The 20,271-nt window shown below is 58.1% G+C and overlaps 1 protein-coding gene across 1 annotated transcript in view; it reads right to left on the minus strand.

Annotated features, from left to right (window-relative positions):
• The window catches only part of TANGO6 (transport and golgi organization 6 homolog), a 30,154-nt gene extending 10,993 nt beyond the window's left edge, over positions 1-19,161 (minus strand). The window contains 14 exon segments of the mRNA XM_084294598.1: positions 1,376-1,433; positions 1,541-2,068; positions 4,676-4,810; positions 7,698-7,877; positions 8,171-8,297; positions 9,881-10,057; positions 11,300-11,412; positions 14,643-14,725; positions 15,284-15,446; positions 15,939-16,063; positions 16,821-16,971; positions 17,974-18,090; positions 18,411-19,107; positions 19,109-19,161. Of these exon segments, the coding sequence (XP_084150724.1) occupies positions 1,376-1,433; positions 1,541-2,068; positions 4,676-4,810; positions 7,698-7,877; positions 8,171-8,297; positions 9,881-10,057; positions 11,300-11,412; positions 14,643-14,725; positions 15,284-15,446; positions 15,939-16,063; positions 16,821-16,971; positions 17,974-18,090; positions 18,411-19,107; positions 19,109-19,146 (2,692 nt within the window). The 5' untranslated portion in view covers positions 19,147-19,161.
• Positions 19,162-20,271: the final 1,110 nt, after the last annotated feature.

A 20,271-nucleotide genomic window follows, 5' to 3' on the forward strand; every position in this document is an offset into this window, starting at 1 on the left:
GGAATAGTTAAGCGTGCGTTTCTATTTCACCTGCAGGGCAAGGACAAACCCGTCCCACTCAAGACCGTACAGGCAGAGAGAGGGAAGCATATTGATAAGCTGGTTTTCCAGCTGGGTATGAAGGTTACCTGCTCAAGTGCTGCACGCAGGGCAGATGCTGAGGACGGCGCTTCCTCGCCCTGTCCCCAGCTCCCTAAAGCCACCAAACCCCATGCACCGCCTGGCCACCAGCTCTGCGGGCATCCAGGGGAACCCCAGTCCCCCCAAACAGTTTCTTCTCCTGTTTGGCAGCCCTAAAATAATGGCTTGCTATGCAGGGGTCTCCCAAGGTCTCCAGGAACACCTCCCCTCTGCTTTCTCACACGCACACAGGAGACCGATAGGCACGGGCAGTCCGTTGTGCAAGATGCCCAAGCCATGCCCGGATTTGGAGGCACCTGCATGCAAATTGCTGCACCAGCCCGGTGCCACACGCAGCAGGAAGGGGATGAGCTGAACGTGCTGGAGCAGGAGAAGTCCCACGCGTTTCCTGGGAAGCAGGAAAGGGAGCCCCCAGCTGCGGGGGCGAACAGCCTGCCCAGGGGGGCAGAGCCCCTTCCCAATCCCCACCCACCCAGTTTCCCCAAAATCACTGCTGGGAACCGACCAGTGAGCTGCAACAGCTTTAAAGATCCTTGGGTTAAATCCTTTGGGTTAAATCCTTTGGGGATCCTTGGGTTCTTGGATCCTTTAAAGATCCACGGGTCCTTAAAGACCCTCGCAGCCCGGCTGTGGGGTAAACGAAGCCGGTTTTTGCTCCACTTTCCCAAGGGACCACACAGGGGGCTGTGCAGGAGCAGGGTTAGGGGGCTGGCTCGCCCCACATCAGCACAGCCCCCAGGAGGTCGGGGCAGGGACGGTGACCAGCTCCCAGTGTCACTGCCTGGGGGACAGCCCCCAGCTGTGAACCCACGCAGGGCACCCTCGCCTCCGCGCCGGGGCTGCACGCTTGTGGGCTGTGCGCATTAGCAGTTAAATCAGGCAGTAAATCAACTAATTACCCATTGAGTAAGCACAAGGAGAGCTTCAGCTCGACGAGGCCCAGGAGACAACGCTCACCAGCCCGAGGAACGAGGAGCACGGCCCAGGCGCTGGCTCGAGGCACATCCTGAGCTGCCAAGCTCCATCTGGCTGCTCCCAGGGACGCTCCTGGGATGCTCTAAGGCCGTGGGGAATGCACCGTACGGGGGTGGCACTCCCTAAGCCCCCACAAAGACCACGGGCTGCATGGCAGGCCAGTTTGCAGGCAGGAGCATCGCTGCTGACAGCGGGGCTCGAGGGCACAGCACCCTGCAGGGCCCGGGACCGTGCAGCCGTCAGGTCAGGCACCGCTCACCTTGGATGGCAGACAGGTACACAAAGGAGTCCTCGTGCTGCACATTTTCTAGGAAAACCTGTAAGGATGAAGAGAGGGGCTCGTTACCAGCAGTTTCTGAGGACACGAGAGGGGCACTGCCTCACACCATTGTCACAGGGACGGTGGCAGCACGGGGCCCTGTACCTGGAGGATTTTTTCTTGCATCTGCAGCGCCTCCGGGTCCCTCTGCGATATCAGGCTGGAAAGAGCACGCACAGCAGCTGCCCGGACAGGGACCTGGGGGTCGTAGGCTGATAAGAGGAGCTCCTGGAGCTGAGCTGGGGCCGGGCTCTCAGTGCTTGGGGCTGCAGCAGGACCCGTGGCACCGGGCTCTTCGTGCACGCTCTGCTCTTCACCCTCCTTGGGAGCCGCGGGGCGGCCGCAGCCACGGCCACGCTGCGTGGGTGCCCCACCAGCCCCGGGGCTTTGGCAGGGGGCCGTGACTGGGGGGCCTGTGGGGCTCTCCCCTCCTGTCCTGCTCGGCCCAAGCTTTTTCCCCAGCAAGGTCTCGGCCGCGGTGCCAACCGTCTGGGCAGAGAAGGCGCCGTGAGTGCAGATGGCGATGCGCAGGTCCGCGGCCAGCTCCTGGATGACGGGGTCGGGGTGGGCGCAGGACACCTCCTCCAGCAAGGGCAGCAGGCGCTTCAGGACGGCAAAGTCACTCGACTTCAGCTGCGGGGAGGAGAGGAGCAGTGGGAGGCTTCCTCTGCCACGGGGCCGCTCCCTCGTGCCAGAAGCAGGAGAAATACTCTGGGATTAGGGCAGGGGAACTGTATGGCATTGGTGGCCAAAACCCCACGAGTCCCTGTGGGGTAGAGGGAGCACAGAGCAGGCAGGAGCAGGACTGCAGGAACACCGAGGGCTGCCCCAGTGGTACCAGCTGCTGCAGGGCACCCTGCTGCTGAGCACCCCACAGTCAGGCCAGCAGAACATCACATCTTGGGGCACACAACAGGGTAAGGGCCCCTCTGTGGTGCTCTGCCCTGGCTCGAAGTGCTTGCAAAGTGAAACGCCAGGTTAGTGAAATGCCAGGTTAGCAGCGAATGTAATCAGTTGCAGCACTGCCCCTGCCTGCTCCTACCTCAATAGGCTCATTGTGAAGAGCTCCAACAACCTGGAGACCTCATTTGGGAAATAAAAGGCTTTGTGCACCACAAAGGAACGCAGGAGCTTTCTGGGTTGAGGACAGGCAGCGTGTGTCAGGGGAGAAGCTGGGAAAGGAGCAGCCCAGGGCAGGCAGCCAGGGCTGCAGGAACTCCCAAGGGCACCTCCCAAGGGCACCTCCTCGTGCCCTGGTGCAGAGCCTCTGGCCTCGAGCACCCTGAAGGCCGTGACTCCAGAGCCACAAGCACCTTGCAGAGATGGAGGCACTTAGCCCTGATGCCAATCCCTGTGTTAAACCCAGTGTGGTAGGAGCAGGTGGGAATGGCAGCAGCACGGAGCTCGCTGCCCTGCCAGATCCCACGGGATCCCCAAAGGAAGCACCCCGCAGGGCACCTGCATCCCATGGTGGGGGCAGCTCCTGCCCTAACCTGGGTTTGGGATTTAATTGCTAGGTCCCAGGAGCAAACTCAGGGCAGCTAAGGCCTGAAAAGCAAAGCTTTCCCAGAGGTTTCAGGGGAGCATTTGGATGATTATGTAAAACCCACTTGGCCATTCAAAACCAAGCAGCTTTGCAGCCTCTCCTGCTGCTTCCCGCACCAGCTGCCCCACGAAGCCTTTTTCATTCAATCTGCAGCCTGGTGCTGTTGATTTCCATTAACAAGGAGAGGGAGCAGGGGCTCTCCTGGCAGGGGGGGCATTAACACTGCCCTGCGCCCACCATGGCAGGGGCTGGGCTGCCAGGACCAGGACCCGAAGCTGCTCCAGGTCCCAGGCTGTGCATTTATTTCCATGCAGGACCAGTGGAGCACGGGGTGCTGGGGCACTGTGGAGGTGAGAGCAGCCCCAGCCCCACTGCTCGGCCCCAGGCACAGCCCCTCCAGCCCCACGCTGAGCACCAGATTTAGCCCCAGGCGTGTGCATGAAAAGGCATCTCCGAGGGACAAGCCCCAGCAATGCCCCGAGCTGGCACCTGATGGGGAACTTTGCACCTCCTCTTCCTGCACATCGACTGCCACAATACGGTCATTAATTACATGGGAACTGGTCATTAATTACATGAGAACTGGCAGTTTCTGCTGTTTTAATTGGAGGACACTGCCTGTTATCTCCTCGTCTGTGAACATGCCCCACTATTACTTATTTCTTTTTTAACTAAATGTCTCTCTTCCCCATGCTAGGAATTTGGCACATAAGACACAATGAATTATCTTTTCCCATTAATGGCTGAATTTTCCTTTGGGCATGAAGCAACTGACTGCTCGGTGATGTAACCAGAAGTGATTTCACAGCACTAGGACACATTGTCACTCTCCAGTGGCATTTAGCCGACACTGTGCCACTGAGCGAGTTCTGCTGTTACAGATCTCCAAGAATGGTACAGACTCCGTGGAGAGGTTTGGCACGCTCTGGAGGGGGAGCTCCTGAATGTACAGGGTGCAGGGTGTGGTATATAAAGAGACTGCTGCTCCGTCATTGCCTTCTCGGAAGCAGATTTTGGATTATGAATGAATTCGCCAACATTTTGTGAGCTAGCAGAGCTTTTCTCTGCTGCCTTCTGCACTGAAGCACTTCTGCCAGAGGCGGCACCGTCTGCGTGAGCTGGTGGCACCCGAAGATTTCGGGACCTCCGGGCAGCAGGACGTGGAGCCCACCCAGCCCGGTGACAGCCACCAGATCCCACGGGCAGCCCAGCAGCCGCGGGCACGCCTGCAGGGCACACAAAGAGGTTTCCACCTCACCTCCTCCTCCTCCTCCTCCTGGCTGGGAGGGTGCAGCCTTCTGTGCCTGGCTGCTTTGTTATTGGGAACACATGGCATTGTCAAGAGAGCTCGATTAAAGGGACAGAACAAACAGGAGGAAGTGGCTTGTGAATGCCAGCGGGAAGCAGAGCAGCACACGCGTGTGCAGGCAGGCCGGCGCTTCCCAGAGACAGAACTGGGACCAGAGAGCACGGCCGCAGAGCCCGGCCCTTGCATCAAGCGGGCTCTGGCGAGCACCCCGCGGGGAAGGCGCCCTTGGCTGTGCTCCCAGGAACAAGACAATAAGCGAACACCAACACACCGCGGCTGGGGGACACCCAGGGACCCCGACGTCCCCCTGCAGGGACGGTGCTGCCTCCCCCAGCCCCACGATGAAGCCCCCCCTGGCCCTGAGGCTCGCCCCGTGCCCGCTCACCTGCACGGCCCCGCCGAGTGCAGCAGCCACCAGCCCCATGGCCATGCTCAGCGTCTGCGCCTCCACCGCCGCGCCGCGGCCCCGTGCCAGGCTGATGCATGCCCGCTGCAGCGTGGCGGCCACGAACTCCTCCACCTGCCAGCGGAGGGGAGAGAGGTTAGGAACGGAGGGAGGAGGGAAGGAGATGCCCTGAGCAGCCCACCAGGAGCTGCTGTGGGTCCCTCGGCCGTCACAAGCCCTGCTGGGGAGCTGGGGGGCAGCTGGGACCCCGGTGAAGCCCAGCTGTGAATGCACTGAGGGTGCAGGACGATGTGGTGGTGGTGATGGAGGTCCTGAACTGCTGCCCATCCCCGTCCCTGGGGCATTTGCTGTTCCTGGCAGCAAACCCCGCACCTTGCTGTCCAAAGCAGCCGAGGAGGTGCCGGGGAGCTGAGCTGCAGGGGGGGCAGTGGCCAAGCCAGGAGCTCCCCTTCTCTCCCCCCTGCAGCCCTCCCCTCCGAGGGAGAAAAGCAGTGTTTGTGAAACACAATACCTCCAACCCAAAGCTAACATCCCCTCTAGTCACAGCAGACAAAGCTGACCCAGGAAGGTGCAGCCAGCCCGGCCCCTGCTGCAGGGCTGGAGGAGCCCACGTGTTCCCCCGGCACCTCCCTGCAGCTCTGGGACAAGCAAGGTCGCATTGGGAGCACATAGGGAAGCAGAGAGCTAAGATGTTGCTCAGAGGGAGCAAAGGGGGCGGTGGCAACCAGGGAGGAACACGGAGGGTCCCTACAAGATTGTGCTGAAGAAAGGTTTGGGCTCAAAAAATGAAATTAGACAATAGCAGAAGATGAAGACCTGGCAGCTCTGGGAAAGCATCAACTCTGCCGACTGCTGTCATGGACCAAAGTCACCAGCAGCACCAGGCACAGCAGCAAGACATGGAGCTGAGCAGGGATTATCACAGCTCTGATAAACTTCCCCCTAACAAAACAAGGCCTGCCTGCACCCCTCTGCGAGCCCCCCAGGCCAGCACAGCGTCCTGACGCCCGCAGGCACCGAGCGCATTTGGGCATTTCACAGCCAAACCCCTTCGCTGACGAGCTCTGCAGGACTCCCAGCAACTACCCCGACGTGCCAGCTCAGAGGGGTCCCCGAGTGCAGGAAGACAAAGCCAGGGACCAGGCACCACGTGCTCCCCGGGCAGCCGACCCTCGACACAGGCCACTCGCTGCGTGCACACCCCGCCGTTTGTCATTTCCTCTGAATTTTTCTTCCAAGCCAGTAACGATCCCGCTCGGCTGGCTCTGGCCTGCTTGACACTTGGCACCAAGATCTTTGATCCCACAGGCTTCCTGTGTTTCTAATGGAGCTTGAAATTAATACTTCTTTCCCTCCGCTCCTTTGTCTGCTCACTGCGCTGGCGAGCGCTGCTCTGGGCCAGCTCACTGAGTGTGGCAGGAGCCGGGCACTCATTCATGGTGGGAAAGGAATGAATAGCAGCCCTTGCCACTTCACATGCTTGTTGCAAAATAAGAGGAACCCTTTGGAACAGCTCCTCTTTTGGAAAACAAAGCAAAAGGTCCTATTGCACCAGCTCCCCACGCTTCCAGCCTCCTGCCATCACTCAAGGCACCGCAGGCAAGCGAGCGGACTGCTGCCAGCTTCATTAAACGCCCCCCGACTGCAGCAGGGAGCAGGAGACGGGCTCCAAGGGGCTGCAGAAAGGATGCAGGTACTTTCTGGACTACTAAGACCAAGAAAAAAAAAAGTGATATTAAACAGCAAGAATGCAGAGTACAAACAAGCTCAGAGCAGCTCCTCTCACAAAACAGTGACACAAAAGCTGAATGGGTTGAAATTACACTTGGTGCAAAAACAGAAACGTCACAACAACCAGCAGATAGCAGATACCAAAAATTAAAGAAACACTAATATCCACGAGGAATAAAAAGCTTGAAAGATAAAACTCTGAGTGATGTCTCTGTCTTATGCAGAAGAGTGTACTGCAACACCAAGGGAATCAGGTGAATCTCATAAAACTCAACTGTGAGCAGGAAAATGCAGATAAAATATATCGTGCCACTGAGGAGGTCCTCAGCTGCTGCCACTCCTTGGCTCAGGCTTCAGGCAGACAGCTCCTGCTTGTTCCACCCCTGTTATACACACACCCGCTGCAGAGTGGCTGCAGCAAGAACAAACCCCCTGGAGGAACCGTTGGCTGCAGAAAATGCTTAAAAACACAGCTATGCAGATGCTTGTTTAAACCTGAGGGATCGCTCCTTGAAATATGACCCCTGGTGTTTACTTGTAGGCTGAAGTATAATGGCTTTTTTGTCTGCCTTTTTTTTCTTTGTGTGTGTTTCTTTTTACACCAGACACGCTAGACCCAAAAATTCAAACTCCTTCCTCATTTCCCACTCCTGACTTTTTGACCCGGGCAGCAGAGCCAGACCCGCTGGTGACCGTTGGTGTCACTGCGCTGCCACTGCAGAGCACAGCACAGGAGATGCCACTGTCCCAAAGAGGAAAAATAAGAAAACCTGCGCAAGAAGTGACCTGCTTTGGGTTCAGCAAGTCACAGGTAACTAGCACAACCAGGTCACTGAGTTAAGAAGAAGAAGATGAGGAAGTTAAACATGCAAAACGGCCGGTGAACACAGCACTGCCCTGAGCGTGCAACGAAGACAGGACAGGAATTTCCTTCAGTGCTGTGGCAGTGTGGGTTCAGGGGGGACAGAAGCAGCACATTTTAACAATCCTGCTTGGTACCAGGTTCCACAAGCCCTTGAAATTACTGTGGTTAATAGATTTCGCAGATGCAAACTCATGAAGACATCTGTGAGTGCATGAACAGTTATGCCAGCCCTGTTGATACTGCACAGGATGGTGTCTTTTTCAGACACTCGTGACTGACTTAATAAACTGCTTTTCCTGAGGACGTTCTGGTTTTCTCCAGCTGCTTCTTAGTAATCGTGCACCTAGGGCCCACTGGCAAAGAGCACCCCAGCTGCTGCTCCCCATGGGCCCTGCCGTGACCCACCTGAGCAATGTCTGTGAACACGGTGTCCGAGACACTCTCACACAGCGTGGCCACCAGCTGCAGGACCAGAAGCTTCCTCCCCTGCCTGGCGTGGTGCTGCTCCAGCTCCAGCAGACTCCCTCCAGCTGCAGCACCGGGGCTCACCTCTGCCTCGTCTTCTGCAGCCACTTGTGTCAGCGCCTGCCGGAAAGGAAGCACAGGGAGGCACTGGTTGGGCACAGCAAAACCAGTTCCAGGGTCACCATGAACCACGCTATCGATGCTGCAGGAGCCACCTCCTTCCCCACGGGCTGACAGTCCTGTGTGCAGCACATCCACATCGCCCACACCTCCCCTCTGCCTGCCCAGCACGTGGCAGGAGTGCTCCACCGCGCTGTGCCCGCTGCTCCCAGTAACACAACTGATGCCCAGGCCCCTTTGCCACCTGCCTGTCCCAGGAAAACCATCCCCACGGTGTGCCCCAGAGACCTCACCTTCAGGCAGTGGATGAAGAAGTCTCCAGCCAGGCCACTCTTCTGGCAGTGAGACAGCAGCTCCACTAAGCTCTCCACGTAGCACTGCTCCGAGGAAACCTTCTGGTAAAGGGCCTCATCTTCATCGCTGAAACAAGTCACTGTGTCACCACCACAAACACACCCGGAGCCTCGCCAGGGCTGGCTCTGAGCAGCCAAGCAGCGAGGTGAAATCCTGCTGCTGCCTCCTGCTAAAATCCCTCGTCCCCAGTGCTTCTCCAGGCCCCTGGCTCCCAGCCCGGCAGCACGCAGCAGCTCCGTGGCTCCTGCTGCCCCTCTGCCAGGGGGAACATTCAGCACGCACTGTCTGAACACGGCAGCCTGCAGGAACCAGAGGCACTTTATAGGGGTTTTGTACTTCAAGGTGCAATTTGCTCGGACACTGAAATTAAGATTTCTGTTCTCGTGAAAGCCAGCAGCAGTGCAAGCTGAGTCTGTCATGTCACAGGAGGTGGGGAGAACAAGTCCTGCAGACACCACCCCAAGGGGCACCCAGAGGGTCCCATCACCCCAGCCCCTCTCCCCAGGCAGACCCCAGGGTTTCAGGGCTCTGCAGGGGGCTGGCTCCCGGCTCCCAGCACCAGCCTGCAGAGCACAGCCAGAACACAGGAGCCCGGAGGCAGCTGAGCCAAGCTATTGCTCAGTTAATTTGGTCTACATGATCAAGCAGTCAGCTTATTAATTAACCTGCATTCGTTTAAGAAAGAACTAACAGAAACCATCAGCACAAAACACACATTCAGTCCACCCATTCTATCCTAGCACTAGCTAATTCATGCAGCAGTCATAACCATAAAAGCAGGGCAGACAGAGGCAGAGGCATGGCCATTAAGGAATAATTTTAAATTACATTCAGTTTAACCAGTGCAAACCCCAGGGCAGACCTTCTTCTAATTCAGGTCAGGAACAGATTGAAATGAAACCAGAATGAGGGTATTTGTACGGGGTTTTGTTACGCTGGGAAGGAAATGGGTGCCCGCAGCTCCCGACGCACCCATGCAGAGCTCCCTGCTGGGCAGGAGCCGTGTGCTCTGCCTGCTGGACAGTGCTGGGCTGTGCTCGTGACGTGCCAAATAACGTAGCTGCCTCTCTTTAAACCAAAAACCTTGCTGCTGAACAGCGCTAGGTTGCACGGCTGGAGTCTAATGGCTGCAGTTTATTTCCCACAGGGCCACGCACTGCCTCTACTTGCAGAGGCCATCTGCAAGAGCAGGAGGGGGGTTCAGTGCCTGGCTCGGCTACTTTGGCACCGCCAAGTCCTTGCTGCAACGGTGCCACCTGTGCCCGAGGGATTCCACCCGCTCCACGCAGTCATGGTCAGCCAATAGAGCCCCTGGCTGGAGGTGGAAGCTGCACTCGGGGAGCACTGGGACTGGCGGCGCGTGTCCTGTCCCCAGACACCCCAGAGGCCAGTCCTGGGACTCAGGACACGCAGGGCATGCAATGCTCACAGCGTGCTGGTTTTCAGGGCCGAAAGCTCTGCACTACAGATGGGGAGCCCAGAGGCAGCGTGGAGGCACCACTGCCCCAGTGCACACCACTCAGCCACCCAGCTGCCTGGGGGACAAGACAGGCAGGGACAGCATCGCCAGCTCACCACGAAGGGCCCCAGGCACTGGGGGTGATGCCTGGGGGCTGCCCCCGTGCCCGCAGTGCTCCAGCAGCTCTCACCTGATGGGCTCCTCCACCGCAACCACGGCGCCTCCCTCGCTGCCCACGCGGAAGCAGCACCGCGGGTGGAGGCGGCGCACGCTGCCCTCCAGCCCCGCACAGCCCTCCAGCACGGACAGCGACGTCTCCCTCTCCGACTTCTCCAGGAACCACAGCAGGACCTCCTGGCACGGGGAGCTGGCAGGAGAGAGAGAGAGAGAGACATCAACAGTGACCTTGCTCTGCCCGCTGGAGCCCTGTGCGCAGTGCCGCAGCGTGACAGCGCGGCCCAAGGAGAGGGGCAAGGCACGGATGCTCTGCAGTCACCACGGACACTCTGGGATGCTCTGGGCTGAGAGCTCGGGCTAGCTGAAGGCATTTGTGTCAGGTCAGAAGGAGCTGAGCAGAACAGCCTGTCCTTCTAGCGGCCACAGCTGGAAGGAGCTGGGTCCTTCAAGACTGCAGCCCGGTGCGCTGAGCGAGCAGCGTGTTTGTGCAAGGACAGCCACTTGCACGCAGCCTCAGCACGCAGCGCCTGCCGCTTCGTGCCCATCTGACAAAGCACAGAGCTGCCGGCCGTGCCAAGAAAGAGGAAGGAGACGGGGAGCACCGAAAGGTGGCACGGAAAGCCCTGCCAAGGAACAAAGCAGGTTAATGAGATCGAGCAGCGGTGCTGTGCCAGGGGTCTGGGAACCTGAACACTTCCAGGCAGCTGTGGTTTTTGTTACCCCTGCCAAATTCCTGTGTCAAGAGAGCAGCTAGCAGTGACTGCGCTCACTCAGCAGCAGTGTTAACTTGGCGTGTTCTAAGAACGTGCCCCAGTGCTCGCTACTCCTTGAAGTGATTCACCAAGTCGTTAATAATAGCACAGCCCTTTTAGGGGAAACCTCCAGTACCCACGTGCCAGTAACACCAAGGCATTAGTATAAACCCACCGGGAGCGTACGTACATACTAGGCTGGCCCAAACTCAGGGCAGCCCAGGGAAAGCCTGGGAGGAGAATGGGGAGAGGACAGTCACACCTGGTCACTGCTGTCACTGCCACCACGACTGATGCACGTCATGCTCAGCACCGTGTCAGTTGTGGGGGAGCTGCGTGCAGTGCAAGAAACAGCTGCTGAGAGGCAGGTTGTGCACACACCCGAAAAATGATCCCAGACAGGGAAAAGATTATCTTTTTCTTCAGTCAGAGCTCCAGCTGCGGCTTTTTACCATTTCTAATCCTCCTGACACAAACTAAGGAGGGAACTGCTTCCCTGTGCACAGGTCAGGCAGTAAGGTCACGTACCTGGCCTATGCCTGTGGTTGCTGCCTGCTTTTAATGAGCTCTTCAGGGTAAGAAAATTGGTCTTCTCTGCATGTCCATGTAAAGCATGTGCTTTGGAGCCAGGCAGCGCAGAGAAACAAAACCCCAGAAGAAGCAGTGCAGTCCTTCCTTACCGTAAGTATGACACATTCTGCTTGGCGAAGGAATAGAGGCAGAAAACCACTCCCAGGACTGACTGCAGGGATCCCAGCAGCAGGCTGGAGCTGTCATTTCCAACCACGTACACCTACAGAGAGAGAAGGGCACATGGAGAAGAGTCAAACACCTGCGTGGAGCAGAGGGAAGGCCGAGGGAGGCCAGAAGGTGCGTGCACGCAGGACAGCTGCCACCAGAGAGGCTGGCAGAGCATTTACAGCCTCTGCTCCTTTCAGCCTGGAGCCTGATCTCCCCGATTATGCCACGTTCTGTGTTAAAAGCAGCCGTCAGCACCACCTTTCTCCCAGCATTTGCTTAACCACAGCAGGGCTCCAAGCTACAGGAACACTGCAGCGAGCTGCTTGGGAAGTCTGCTGCTGGGGGGTAAGGTCTGAAGATACAGAGAGACGCATTACGCACCGCTAAATTAGCAAATCTGTATGGAAATTGCATTCAAAGCCAAATCCTAAATAGGCAGATCAGTCCCTAGCAGGGCAGATGTGTGCTGAGCTGACCTGGCTTTGAGGAGGCTGCAGGACCCTGTTCCTGTCCTCTGCCCCAAGCAGCCCTTCCTCAGAGCCAGCACCCTCTACCCACTCCAGCTACTATTACCAGGGCACTGTAACCAAGCCCTGCCACTGCCCACGGAGCACAGAAGTCTTATGACATCAGGCTTCCTTTTGAATCCTTTTAAAGAAATTGTCCAAATCTAAAAGCCAGGTAAGACACTTACAGTGAAAGCCATAATGGGAAAGTTTGGTTTAGGAAACGGATAAATACGGAGCTTTGTCTGGCTGGACTCAGGGTTTGTTATGTTTAGGTCCTTGATTATTTTTGTTTCCAGAGTCCATCTCCTTCCATAGGTTTTAGCTTAAAGAAAAGGGGAAAAAACAGACAAGTTCTCCAAAGGACTTCTAGCTGTGTAGGCTGGTGAATGATCTGCCCAGAAGCTGCTGTTCCTTCAAACTGGGATGCTCCCCACACCTCCGACCTGCCCACATGGCAAGCAAGTCCCTGCTCCAAGGGCTACAAGTGCCCTCGGGACAAAGCAAAGGAGCTTTTGCCTGCCAGAGGCAGGGTGACAGCCAGGTAGGAGCCCCAGGAAGATCTTCTTGACAGTGTCTTGGCCTGCTGCATTGATGCAAACCGATGTTTTGCTTGCTCTAATCCCCGTGGAGCCGTTCTTCCTAACCAGAACCTTTTGTACACAAAGCCTCCCTGATGAAGCCCCAAGGATGGTTTCCCACTCAGCATCAAATGACACTTGCTAGGCAAGAAAACCCCACAAATGGCAGGCTGGAGTCTCCGTCCCTAATCTGGCTGCTGTCAGGCCCCGAGCGCTGTGCCATTAGGGCGGGATCCGCCCCAAACTCCTGCAGCATTCCCATTGTGCGCAGCAGCCACAGAGCAGCCCTCCAGACTGGTCTCTGCCTGCCAGCTAGTTGCAACAGATCATTAGTACGCAAAATACTACAACAATCACAGCATTTAAGAGCTTAGGCTGCCTAGGGGCATGCCAGGAAGCCAGTCACCAGCTTCTTGAAGCTGAATTCCTGGGCTTGAGATGTCCTCCTTGGCTGGGACACAACAGAAAGCTCGGCTGCTACCAGGCAGGGGTGAAGCCTGCAGCGTGGTACTGGTGATACTGGTGGGAAAACGAGGCACAAGGGAAGGTTTCAGAAGAGAGGCCCCACACAACAGCCCTGTTCCCTCACGGGGAGCACAAGCACGGACCCCACCTCCCCCTCCAGTGCCAGAGCCAAGCCCTGCACTGCTAAGCACCCCGCTGCAAAGGAGTCCTACAAGAGCAGGGGCATTTTCCAGTGGGGAACAGACTGATCCACAGGGGTGGAAAGGCTCCCTGCCTACACCACTAGGACAAAAATCCTTGCTGGAAGGAGCTCCAGACTCTAAACATGCATTGTCCTGCCCACAAGATGTCCTCAGAAGGTGAGTTGTACACAGAAGGTGGGTTACTCACACAACCAGGCTGCAGCCTTTCTCCAAGAACTGGGTTTCTGCCCATTTTGCTGAACCCTCTCCATGCCCCTGAACCCAACTGGGGTCTGGATGCCAGGCAGGAAAGGTGCTGAGCTCCTGCAGCCTCTCCTGCCTCACTGCCCTGAAGTCTGACCAGCTCCTCCAGGCTGTGTCCTGTCCCATGAGCAGCTCCTGGGGGCAGATCAGCAACTGCTGGACACCCAGCACCTGCTGCTGAGGGATTACCCACCCACAGGTTTTAAAATTAACATCACGCACACGGAAATCCACGTGTCACGAGGTTAGGCTCAGAAAGGTCCCTGCAAAACAGGCTACTCGTTTTCCTTTACTTAACCTCATGATTTTAGCTCGTCCAAGGGGGCTGGGTGCACCGTAATTCCCTCAACCACGTACTGCGGGAGCTGCAGGAAAGCTCCCAGCTCCAGCTGCTTCCCTTCAGACTCGGGCTCAGGCTGCCCTCTGCAGCCCTCGGGAGGCATGAAGGTACTGCTGAGCAGCAGCAGAGGGCAGCAGGCTCTCCCTCCCGCAGGTAAATCAGCCCCACGATGCGTGTTTCACAGCCAGGAAACTGAGGCACGGAGGCACTAAGAGGAGGGTGAACCAGCGACAGCCTGGGAGGAGACCTCGGGCATCCTCTGAAAACTCAGCCCTCACAGAACTCCCTGGGGTCTTTGCTTCCCCCTGATCATCTGCATGTCTCTGATGGAGGCTGACAGGAGAGAAATGCTATTTTTGACAGGGACTGATCACCCAAAGCAACATGTGCCAGGCCAGCAGCACCTCCTGTGTGTCACTCCACCTGCTCTAATGTTACCTGGTCTGCAACCCCAGCCCGGGTCCTGAGGCTGTTCTGACAGCACAGCTACCCTGCAGGAAGCAGTCAATGCTGGCAGTGCTCAGAAATTCTTGCTGCAGCTCAAGGAGGAAGAGAATGTGACAGCACCATGGGGAATCCTGGCCCCCAGCCCACTGCTCCGACTCTCTCCTTACTTTCATCGCCACACCAGCAAGACGTGGGGAAAAACAACCAGCAAGGGCTCAGTGCCACTCTGTAGAACATTTTCAGGTGAGAATGTTTGAAAGGGTTAAGGCAGTGCCTCTGGTATCCATCAAGGAGCTGCACTCCCTCCAGCACAGTGCTTTGTTCAAGGTTACTCAGAGCAATTCGAGGCCTTGCTGCAGCACCACAATTGCCTGAGAGGCTGCTTTTGTCGTGGCCTAAAACACACACACACACACTGAACTGCTGAGGAAGTCTCAAACCAGCTCTTTCCCAGAGCAGTGTCCTCACCTCCTCACACACCACAACAGACACTCTACCTTGAGCACATCTTCCACACAGCTGCTGAGCTCTGCCTCCGTCACCAGCACCGTCCCTGCTGACAAATCTTCCGCTGCTATCTCTGAAAACAAAGAGGAGAAATATCAGCACCTCCGGGCACCGAGGAGGCTTCAGCAAAATGGCAACCCTTCATGCCCAGCACCAAAAAGCCCACGGAGAGCCCTCTGGCTTTCCCCCACAAGGGCAGCATGGGAACCACCGAGCCCTTGTTAGCTGTGGGAAATATCCCCGAAGTGGTGGAACCTCTGCAAGGCTCCAAGCAAATCAAAGCAGACCACGAGTTTCTGAGGGATTGCTCCCTGGAGAGCTGCTCGGTCGGTGTGGGGAACCGATGGCTCCCATCCAGGAGCCCAGCACAGGACTGTCAGACTGGGAGAGGCTCCCAGAGGGGACGGCAGAAGCCCCACTACTTGACTCTAACACTAATTTGCCTTAATGCTAACAAACATGGTGCACATCCGCACACAGACGGATCCACAACCAGCAGCTTTGCGCTGGCACCCTCAGCAGCCAAATCACCAACATGGGAAAATTCTGGTGGGAAGACAAAGACCACTGGAAAGAGGAATCAGACCCTTCCTCACCCCGGGGCTCGACACAGTGCCTCGCCTGCCATTACCTGCTGCGTCCGAGCAGCGGAGGAGCGGTGCCAGCAGAGGCTGGAGCAGGTATTTCTCTGCCAGCTGAGGGTGCTCTTTCGCCATGGTGAGCAGCGTTGTGGTGGCCACTCTCTGGAACTGGCGTGCTGTCAGCTTGTCCTGGATGTGCAGTAAGCCCAGAATCTGGAAGGAAAAGTCCGTGATAGCAGAACAAAGCTTTGCAAATGACTCCTCGCAGCCAACAGCGGAGGAGCCTCCGTGGTGCTGCTTTACAGGACACTGGGCACAACAGGCCGGGCAGAGGAGCAGCTCTGTCTCGTGCACGAGGTAAGGCAGGAGGTGTTTCTGGGCACTGACCCTGCACCATGCCCACCGCTGAAGGCTGGGAGCCAGAGCCCCCCAGCACAAAGCTCCTTAAAGCGAGTGGCCTCGTGGCCAGGAAGCGTTGCTCAGCATTTCAATAAAATACAGAAAATTCAAGAGCGTGGTGGGAGCACATCCCACTGACAGAGCTGCAGGAAAACTCATCTCCACACTGGGGCAGCCTCAAGCAAGGCAACGTGCAGGTGGTATCGACAGCAGACGCTTGCCAAGCTGGGAACCTAAGAGTGCTCCCATTTTCACATTTGCAGGCAGAGCCAGCATGCCGTGGGGAGGGAGGAGGGAAGCACCCACCTGAGGGCACACACGTTTGTAGTAGTCCTCGAGGGAAAGGCACTGCTGAGGGCAGGAAGCCAGGATCTTTGCAACCGCATCACATTTTCTCCAGTCCACAGCTGCTGCTTCAGCATCGGTGCCACCTGCTCCACGCACAGAAAGAGGAAAAGAAAGAGCTCAGCCAGACAGAAAACAGCAGGGACATTTTTGGCTGAACCCATTGTGTCTGGAAAAAAAAAATAATAATGGATTTTTAGATTTTTAGCTTTTATTAATCTCCTTAAACCAATCATCTTTCAGAAAATGCCTGGGCTTAATGAAGGAAAGGGAAAAATATTATCCAAGGCCTTTGGCACTAGAAAACAACGCCTATAAATAGGTGTGCAAGCCAGAAAGTGGAGGGAAGCTATGCTTGGATGCTGCCTTCAGGTTGCACTGGCTGGAAGAGGCTTTGGTGCTGTGGGATTCATCTTTTAAAGAGCAATGCTTAATGCTTAACCCAACTGGCAGGAAACAGAGCAGGGGGCCCACTCCACTGCGGCTGCCAACAGCCTAACACCGAGCACTGCTGCACCAAAACCCAACCAGCACAAGGGGCCGTGATGCTAAAAGCTGGCTGGAGAGTTACCCCTGCTCTCATCCCTAAAAATGGATGGCATACCCCAAGCTAAAGGTGTTCACGTTTCAGGAGTCCAACAGCCTTGCCTTACTCAGAAGCAAAACCTGCGTGAGCGTTACAGAAGTCAGCTTAGCCTAACAAAAGCGTTCCCCATTTCAGGGCTCGACTGGTGCGAGGTTTTCTGGGCTTCCCATGGGATGAAACGTCTCAGACACATCATCACAGCCTCTTTTAATCTGCAACCCTGGAAACCAACCGCAGCGCCCAAGCACCCTACTCACCGCCGGTTCCCTCCATGATGCCCCGAACCACAGCCTGAACCCCGCTGGGTCTCATCAGCCTTTCTGAGAGCAGCTGGCCACAAAGGCGCCGCAGCCATGCTGGAGCCCGTACAAGCGCTGGCTTTGTTTCTTCCCCAGGAGAGGGACGACTCTGAAAGGAAACAAAGGAGCAGGCTAAGTAGGGTATTCTCCCCAGTGCACGCTCCCGGCAAACCCTCGCTAACAGGCCTGCACCCTGCCCTGGAGGACTGGAGACCAGATAGGAGCAGAGGACACAGAAACGTTTTAAATCACTTCATCCAGTGGCACAAAGCAAATTAGGGTTTAATGAGAGACTAACCTTGCCGGGAACATCCTCTCATGCAGAGCTTCCCTCCTTTAATTAAAGTCTCCCAGGGTCAGGCAGCAGCTCTGACCGTCTCATTACTGAAATGGGGCAAGGGGCAGCTCAGGGGACAAGCCAGACTTAATGCACGTAAGGGGACAGCAGTGGTGACTCCTGCTGCACTAGACACAGCGTAGTAGTGGGGAGGCAGCACCAGGGCTCAAGCAGAGCACTGCACAGGCACAGGTACAAACAGCAACGCTGTTCAGAGGCTGCAAATCCACAAATTGAGCAATTTGAATGTGTGCACTCGCTAGGTAGGACACATGGAGCAAGGCTGGCAATGTCACACTGCAGCAGGACATTAGCTTGACTCTGGTCTGACCAGGAAACCCTGGCTTTGGGGTGAGCCACAGCATCTACTGAGGGTGCTGACCCCCGTGAGCTCCTCATGCAGCACCTCTGCAGCACTTGCACATAGGATGGCAGATTCTGCCTGCCCAGGAATCGCCTTCAGTCCCAGCCAGAGGATAGAGGATGTGCCACAGGCTGCTCTGAGTGCAATCCAGCAGCCGCCTCTGCAGACAGCACAGCACCTATTTCCCATTTCCTTCTCCCCACCGCCGTGAGGCAGCCTTTGAACAGACCATGAACAGCAGCCGGTGCTGAGGCAGCAGCACATCACCCTGCAGACTGCGTGCTGACCCTCCATGCCATGCAAACAGGCAGCCCAGGGGACAGCAGGTGCTTTGCTGGGCCATCGTATTCCTGCTGGGACGCGGGATCCGTGGCTGCCCCGCATCGGGACGGTTCCGCTGCAGCCAGTACCTGCTTGGGGCCGCCCTGCAGGACGAGCAGCTCCCGCACTGCCAGGGGCTGGTAGACACGGTCCAGGATGTGCTGCAGGGCCTCCCGGCTCTGTGCTCGCTCCGCTTCCGAAAGGCCCTGGAAAAAACAAGCCCTGAGGTGGTGAGGGCAGCCCGGCCGGGGGTGCTGCACCCACACACGGGCTGGCACCCAGCTCCCTGTGGCACGGTGCTGCCGGCGGCGTGGTGCTGGTGCCCCTCGAGCCCTCCTTCCCAGACTGTATATATACAATGCTTTAACCTCTTATTTCACACTCAGACCGACGTGGCTCAGCACCAGCCACCACAGAGGGCAGCTGAACGGGTGCTCCGAGGGCACCCCCTGCACCGGCCACCCCACGAGGCAGCACCGAAGCATCAGGACAGGCGTAGGGGAGCGCGAGGCTCAAGCCCACCGACCTCATTGTGGGCAGCGGGGCCGTGTCCCAGCAGGCAGAGCCCGGCGAGGAGGAGGCCGAGGTGGTGCGCGAGCAGCGGGCCGCCCAGCGCAGGGTGCTGGCACAGCTCCACCAGGGCTCCGGTGGCGGCACGGAGCCGGGCCCCACGGGTCACCCCCGGGGGTGGCGGAGGCAGGGGCGGCCCGGGGCGCTGCCCCACACCCGGGGGCAGGTAGGGCGCCAGCCCCAGCCCCACGGCGGCCCCCAGCGCCCTCCGCAGCGCCCGGCCCTGCGCGGCGCTCAGTGTATCGGCGGCGGGCGGCGGCGGGGCACCGGGCACGGCGGCGGGGGCGGCGGGGAGGGCGGCCAGCGCCAGCAGCCGCTCCTTGAGGCACAGCAGCAGCGCCAGCACCGCGCAGGCGGCGGCCCAGCCCGGTTCGCCTTCGCCCTCCTCCGCCCCGGCCGCCAGCTCCGGTGCCCGGGCCAGCACGGCGGAGCGGAGGCCGCGCAGCGCCGCCCAGCCCGGCTCTCGCCGCAGCCTCTCGTTCAGCTCCGCCGCGTTGCTGAGCACCGTCTCCAGCCGCAGGGCGCCCTCCGGGCCGGGCCCGGCCGCGCCGCCCCGCTCACCGGGCCCCGCGGGCTGCCCCAGCAGCAGCTCCAGCGCCTCCAGCACCCGCCCCGGGGCCGGCTCCCCGCCGCCCGCCATCTTGGGGCCGCCGTGCCGGGGAAGGGAGGGGCGCGCGGCTCCCCGCCGCCATCTTGGGGAGGTCGGGGGAAGGGGAGGGGCGCTGCCGCCCGCCGCCATCTTGGGGGGATGGCGGAGGGATGGGCAGGGCGGCCCCGCCCGCCGCCATCTTGGGCAGGTCGCGGCGCCATGGAGGGCCCGGCCCGGCGGGGCGGTACCGGGGCGATACCGGGGCTCGGTGTGGGTGCCCGGAGCACCGGGAGCCCCGGCGGGGCAGGTGGTTGAGAAAAGCTGCCGCCCTGTGTGCCACCGCATCCCCGCAGCCGGCTGGGGATGGCTGGGGCTGAGCCTCGTCCATACACAGAGCACAGGTTCTGGCTGCAGCCAGCAGCTTGTGGAGAGAAATCAGCATTTTGTGTGAAAGGAGAGGAACACCAAGCAGTAAACACGTTACAAAGCACGCACATCAGCACTTCACTTGGCCCAGACTGTAACCAGGGTGGTTGCAACTCCTGTACCTGCCCCTGTGGTTGCAGAGAGGCACGCAGGCACTGTGGGGCACGTTATTCCTCTGCCTTCTGCTTCCTTTAAAGGGCAGGGCTGCTCTGGAGAAAACACAGCAATAATTACAGGGCCGGGCAAACATTACCGATAACAGCCTCGCCTGCGCTGCTGGGCCCGCGTGGGTCGGGCGTTAGGCTGGGCACGCAGGGTGCAGCCACCGCGATAAGGCACGAAGTGCAAGCGCAGCTTTCACCCTGCGTCCTGCTCCCCCTCTCCCCAGGGCCCGTCCAGGCAGATGGGCAGTAAGGTAAAACCTTGCGGTGCCGCGAGCTGCCAGCCACAGCTCTTATCAGCCCCGGTGCTGAGAAAACACGTGCTCTGTAATGGATCCCTCCCTCCCCGGGTAAGATTGTTATGAAGAGCAGGGGCTTCAGCAAGCGCTCGCTTTCTGCACTTGGGAGGCAGCAGCGGCCGTGGCCATAAGAAGAAGTCACGGCAGGGCAGACCTGCCTCTCAGCACGGCCACAGGCAGGGCAGCTGGCAGAGCTACACACAAAGAAATGGGCTTCTCATTTTATTAAAACAACGTATTATTTCAGTTTTATATAAAAAATGTACAATCAATTAAAACTAGACGATGGCTGGACTCCCAGCCTGCATCAGACCCTTTTCCCGTTTTCAAAATACAAAACGT

Source organism: Netta rufina (assembly GCF_964035555.1).
Source record: "Netta rufina genome assembly, chromosome: 13".
In the NCBI taxonomy this organism is placed as follows: domain Eukaryota; kingdom Metazoa; phylum Chordata; class Aves; order Anseriformes; family Anatidae; genus Netta; species Netta rufina.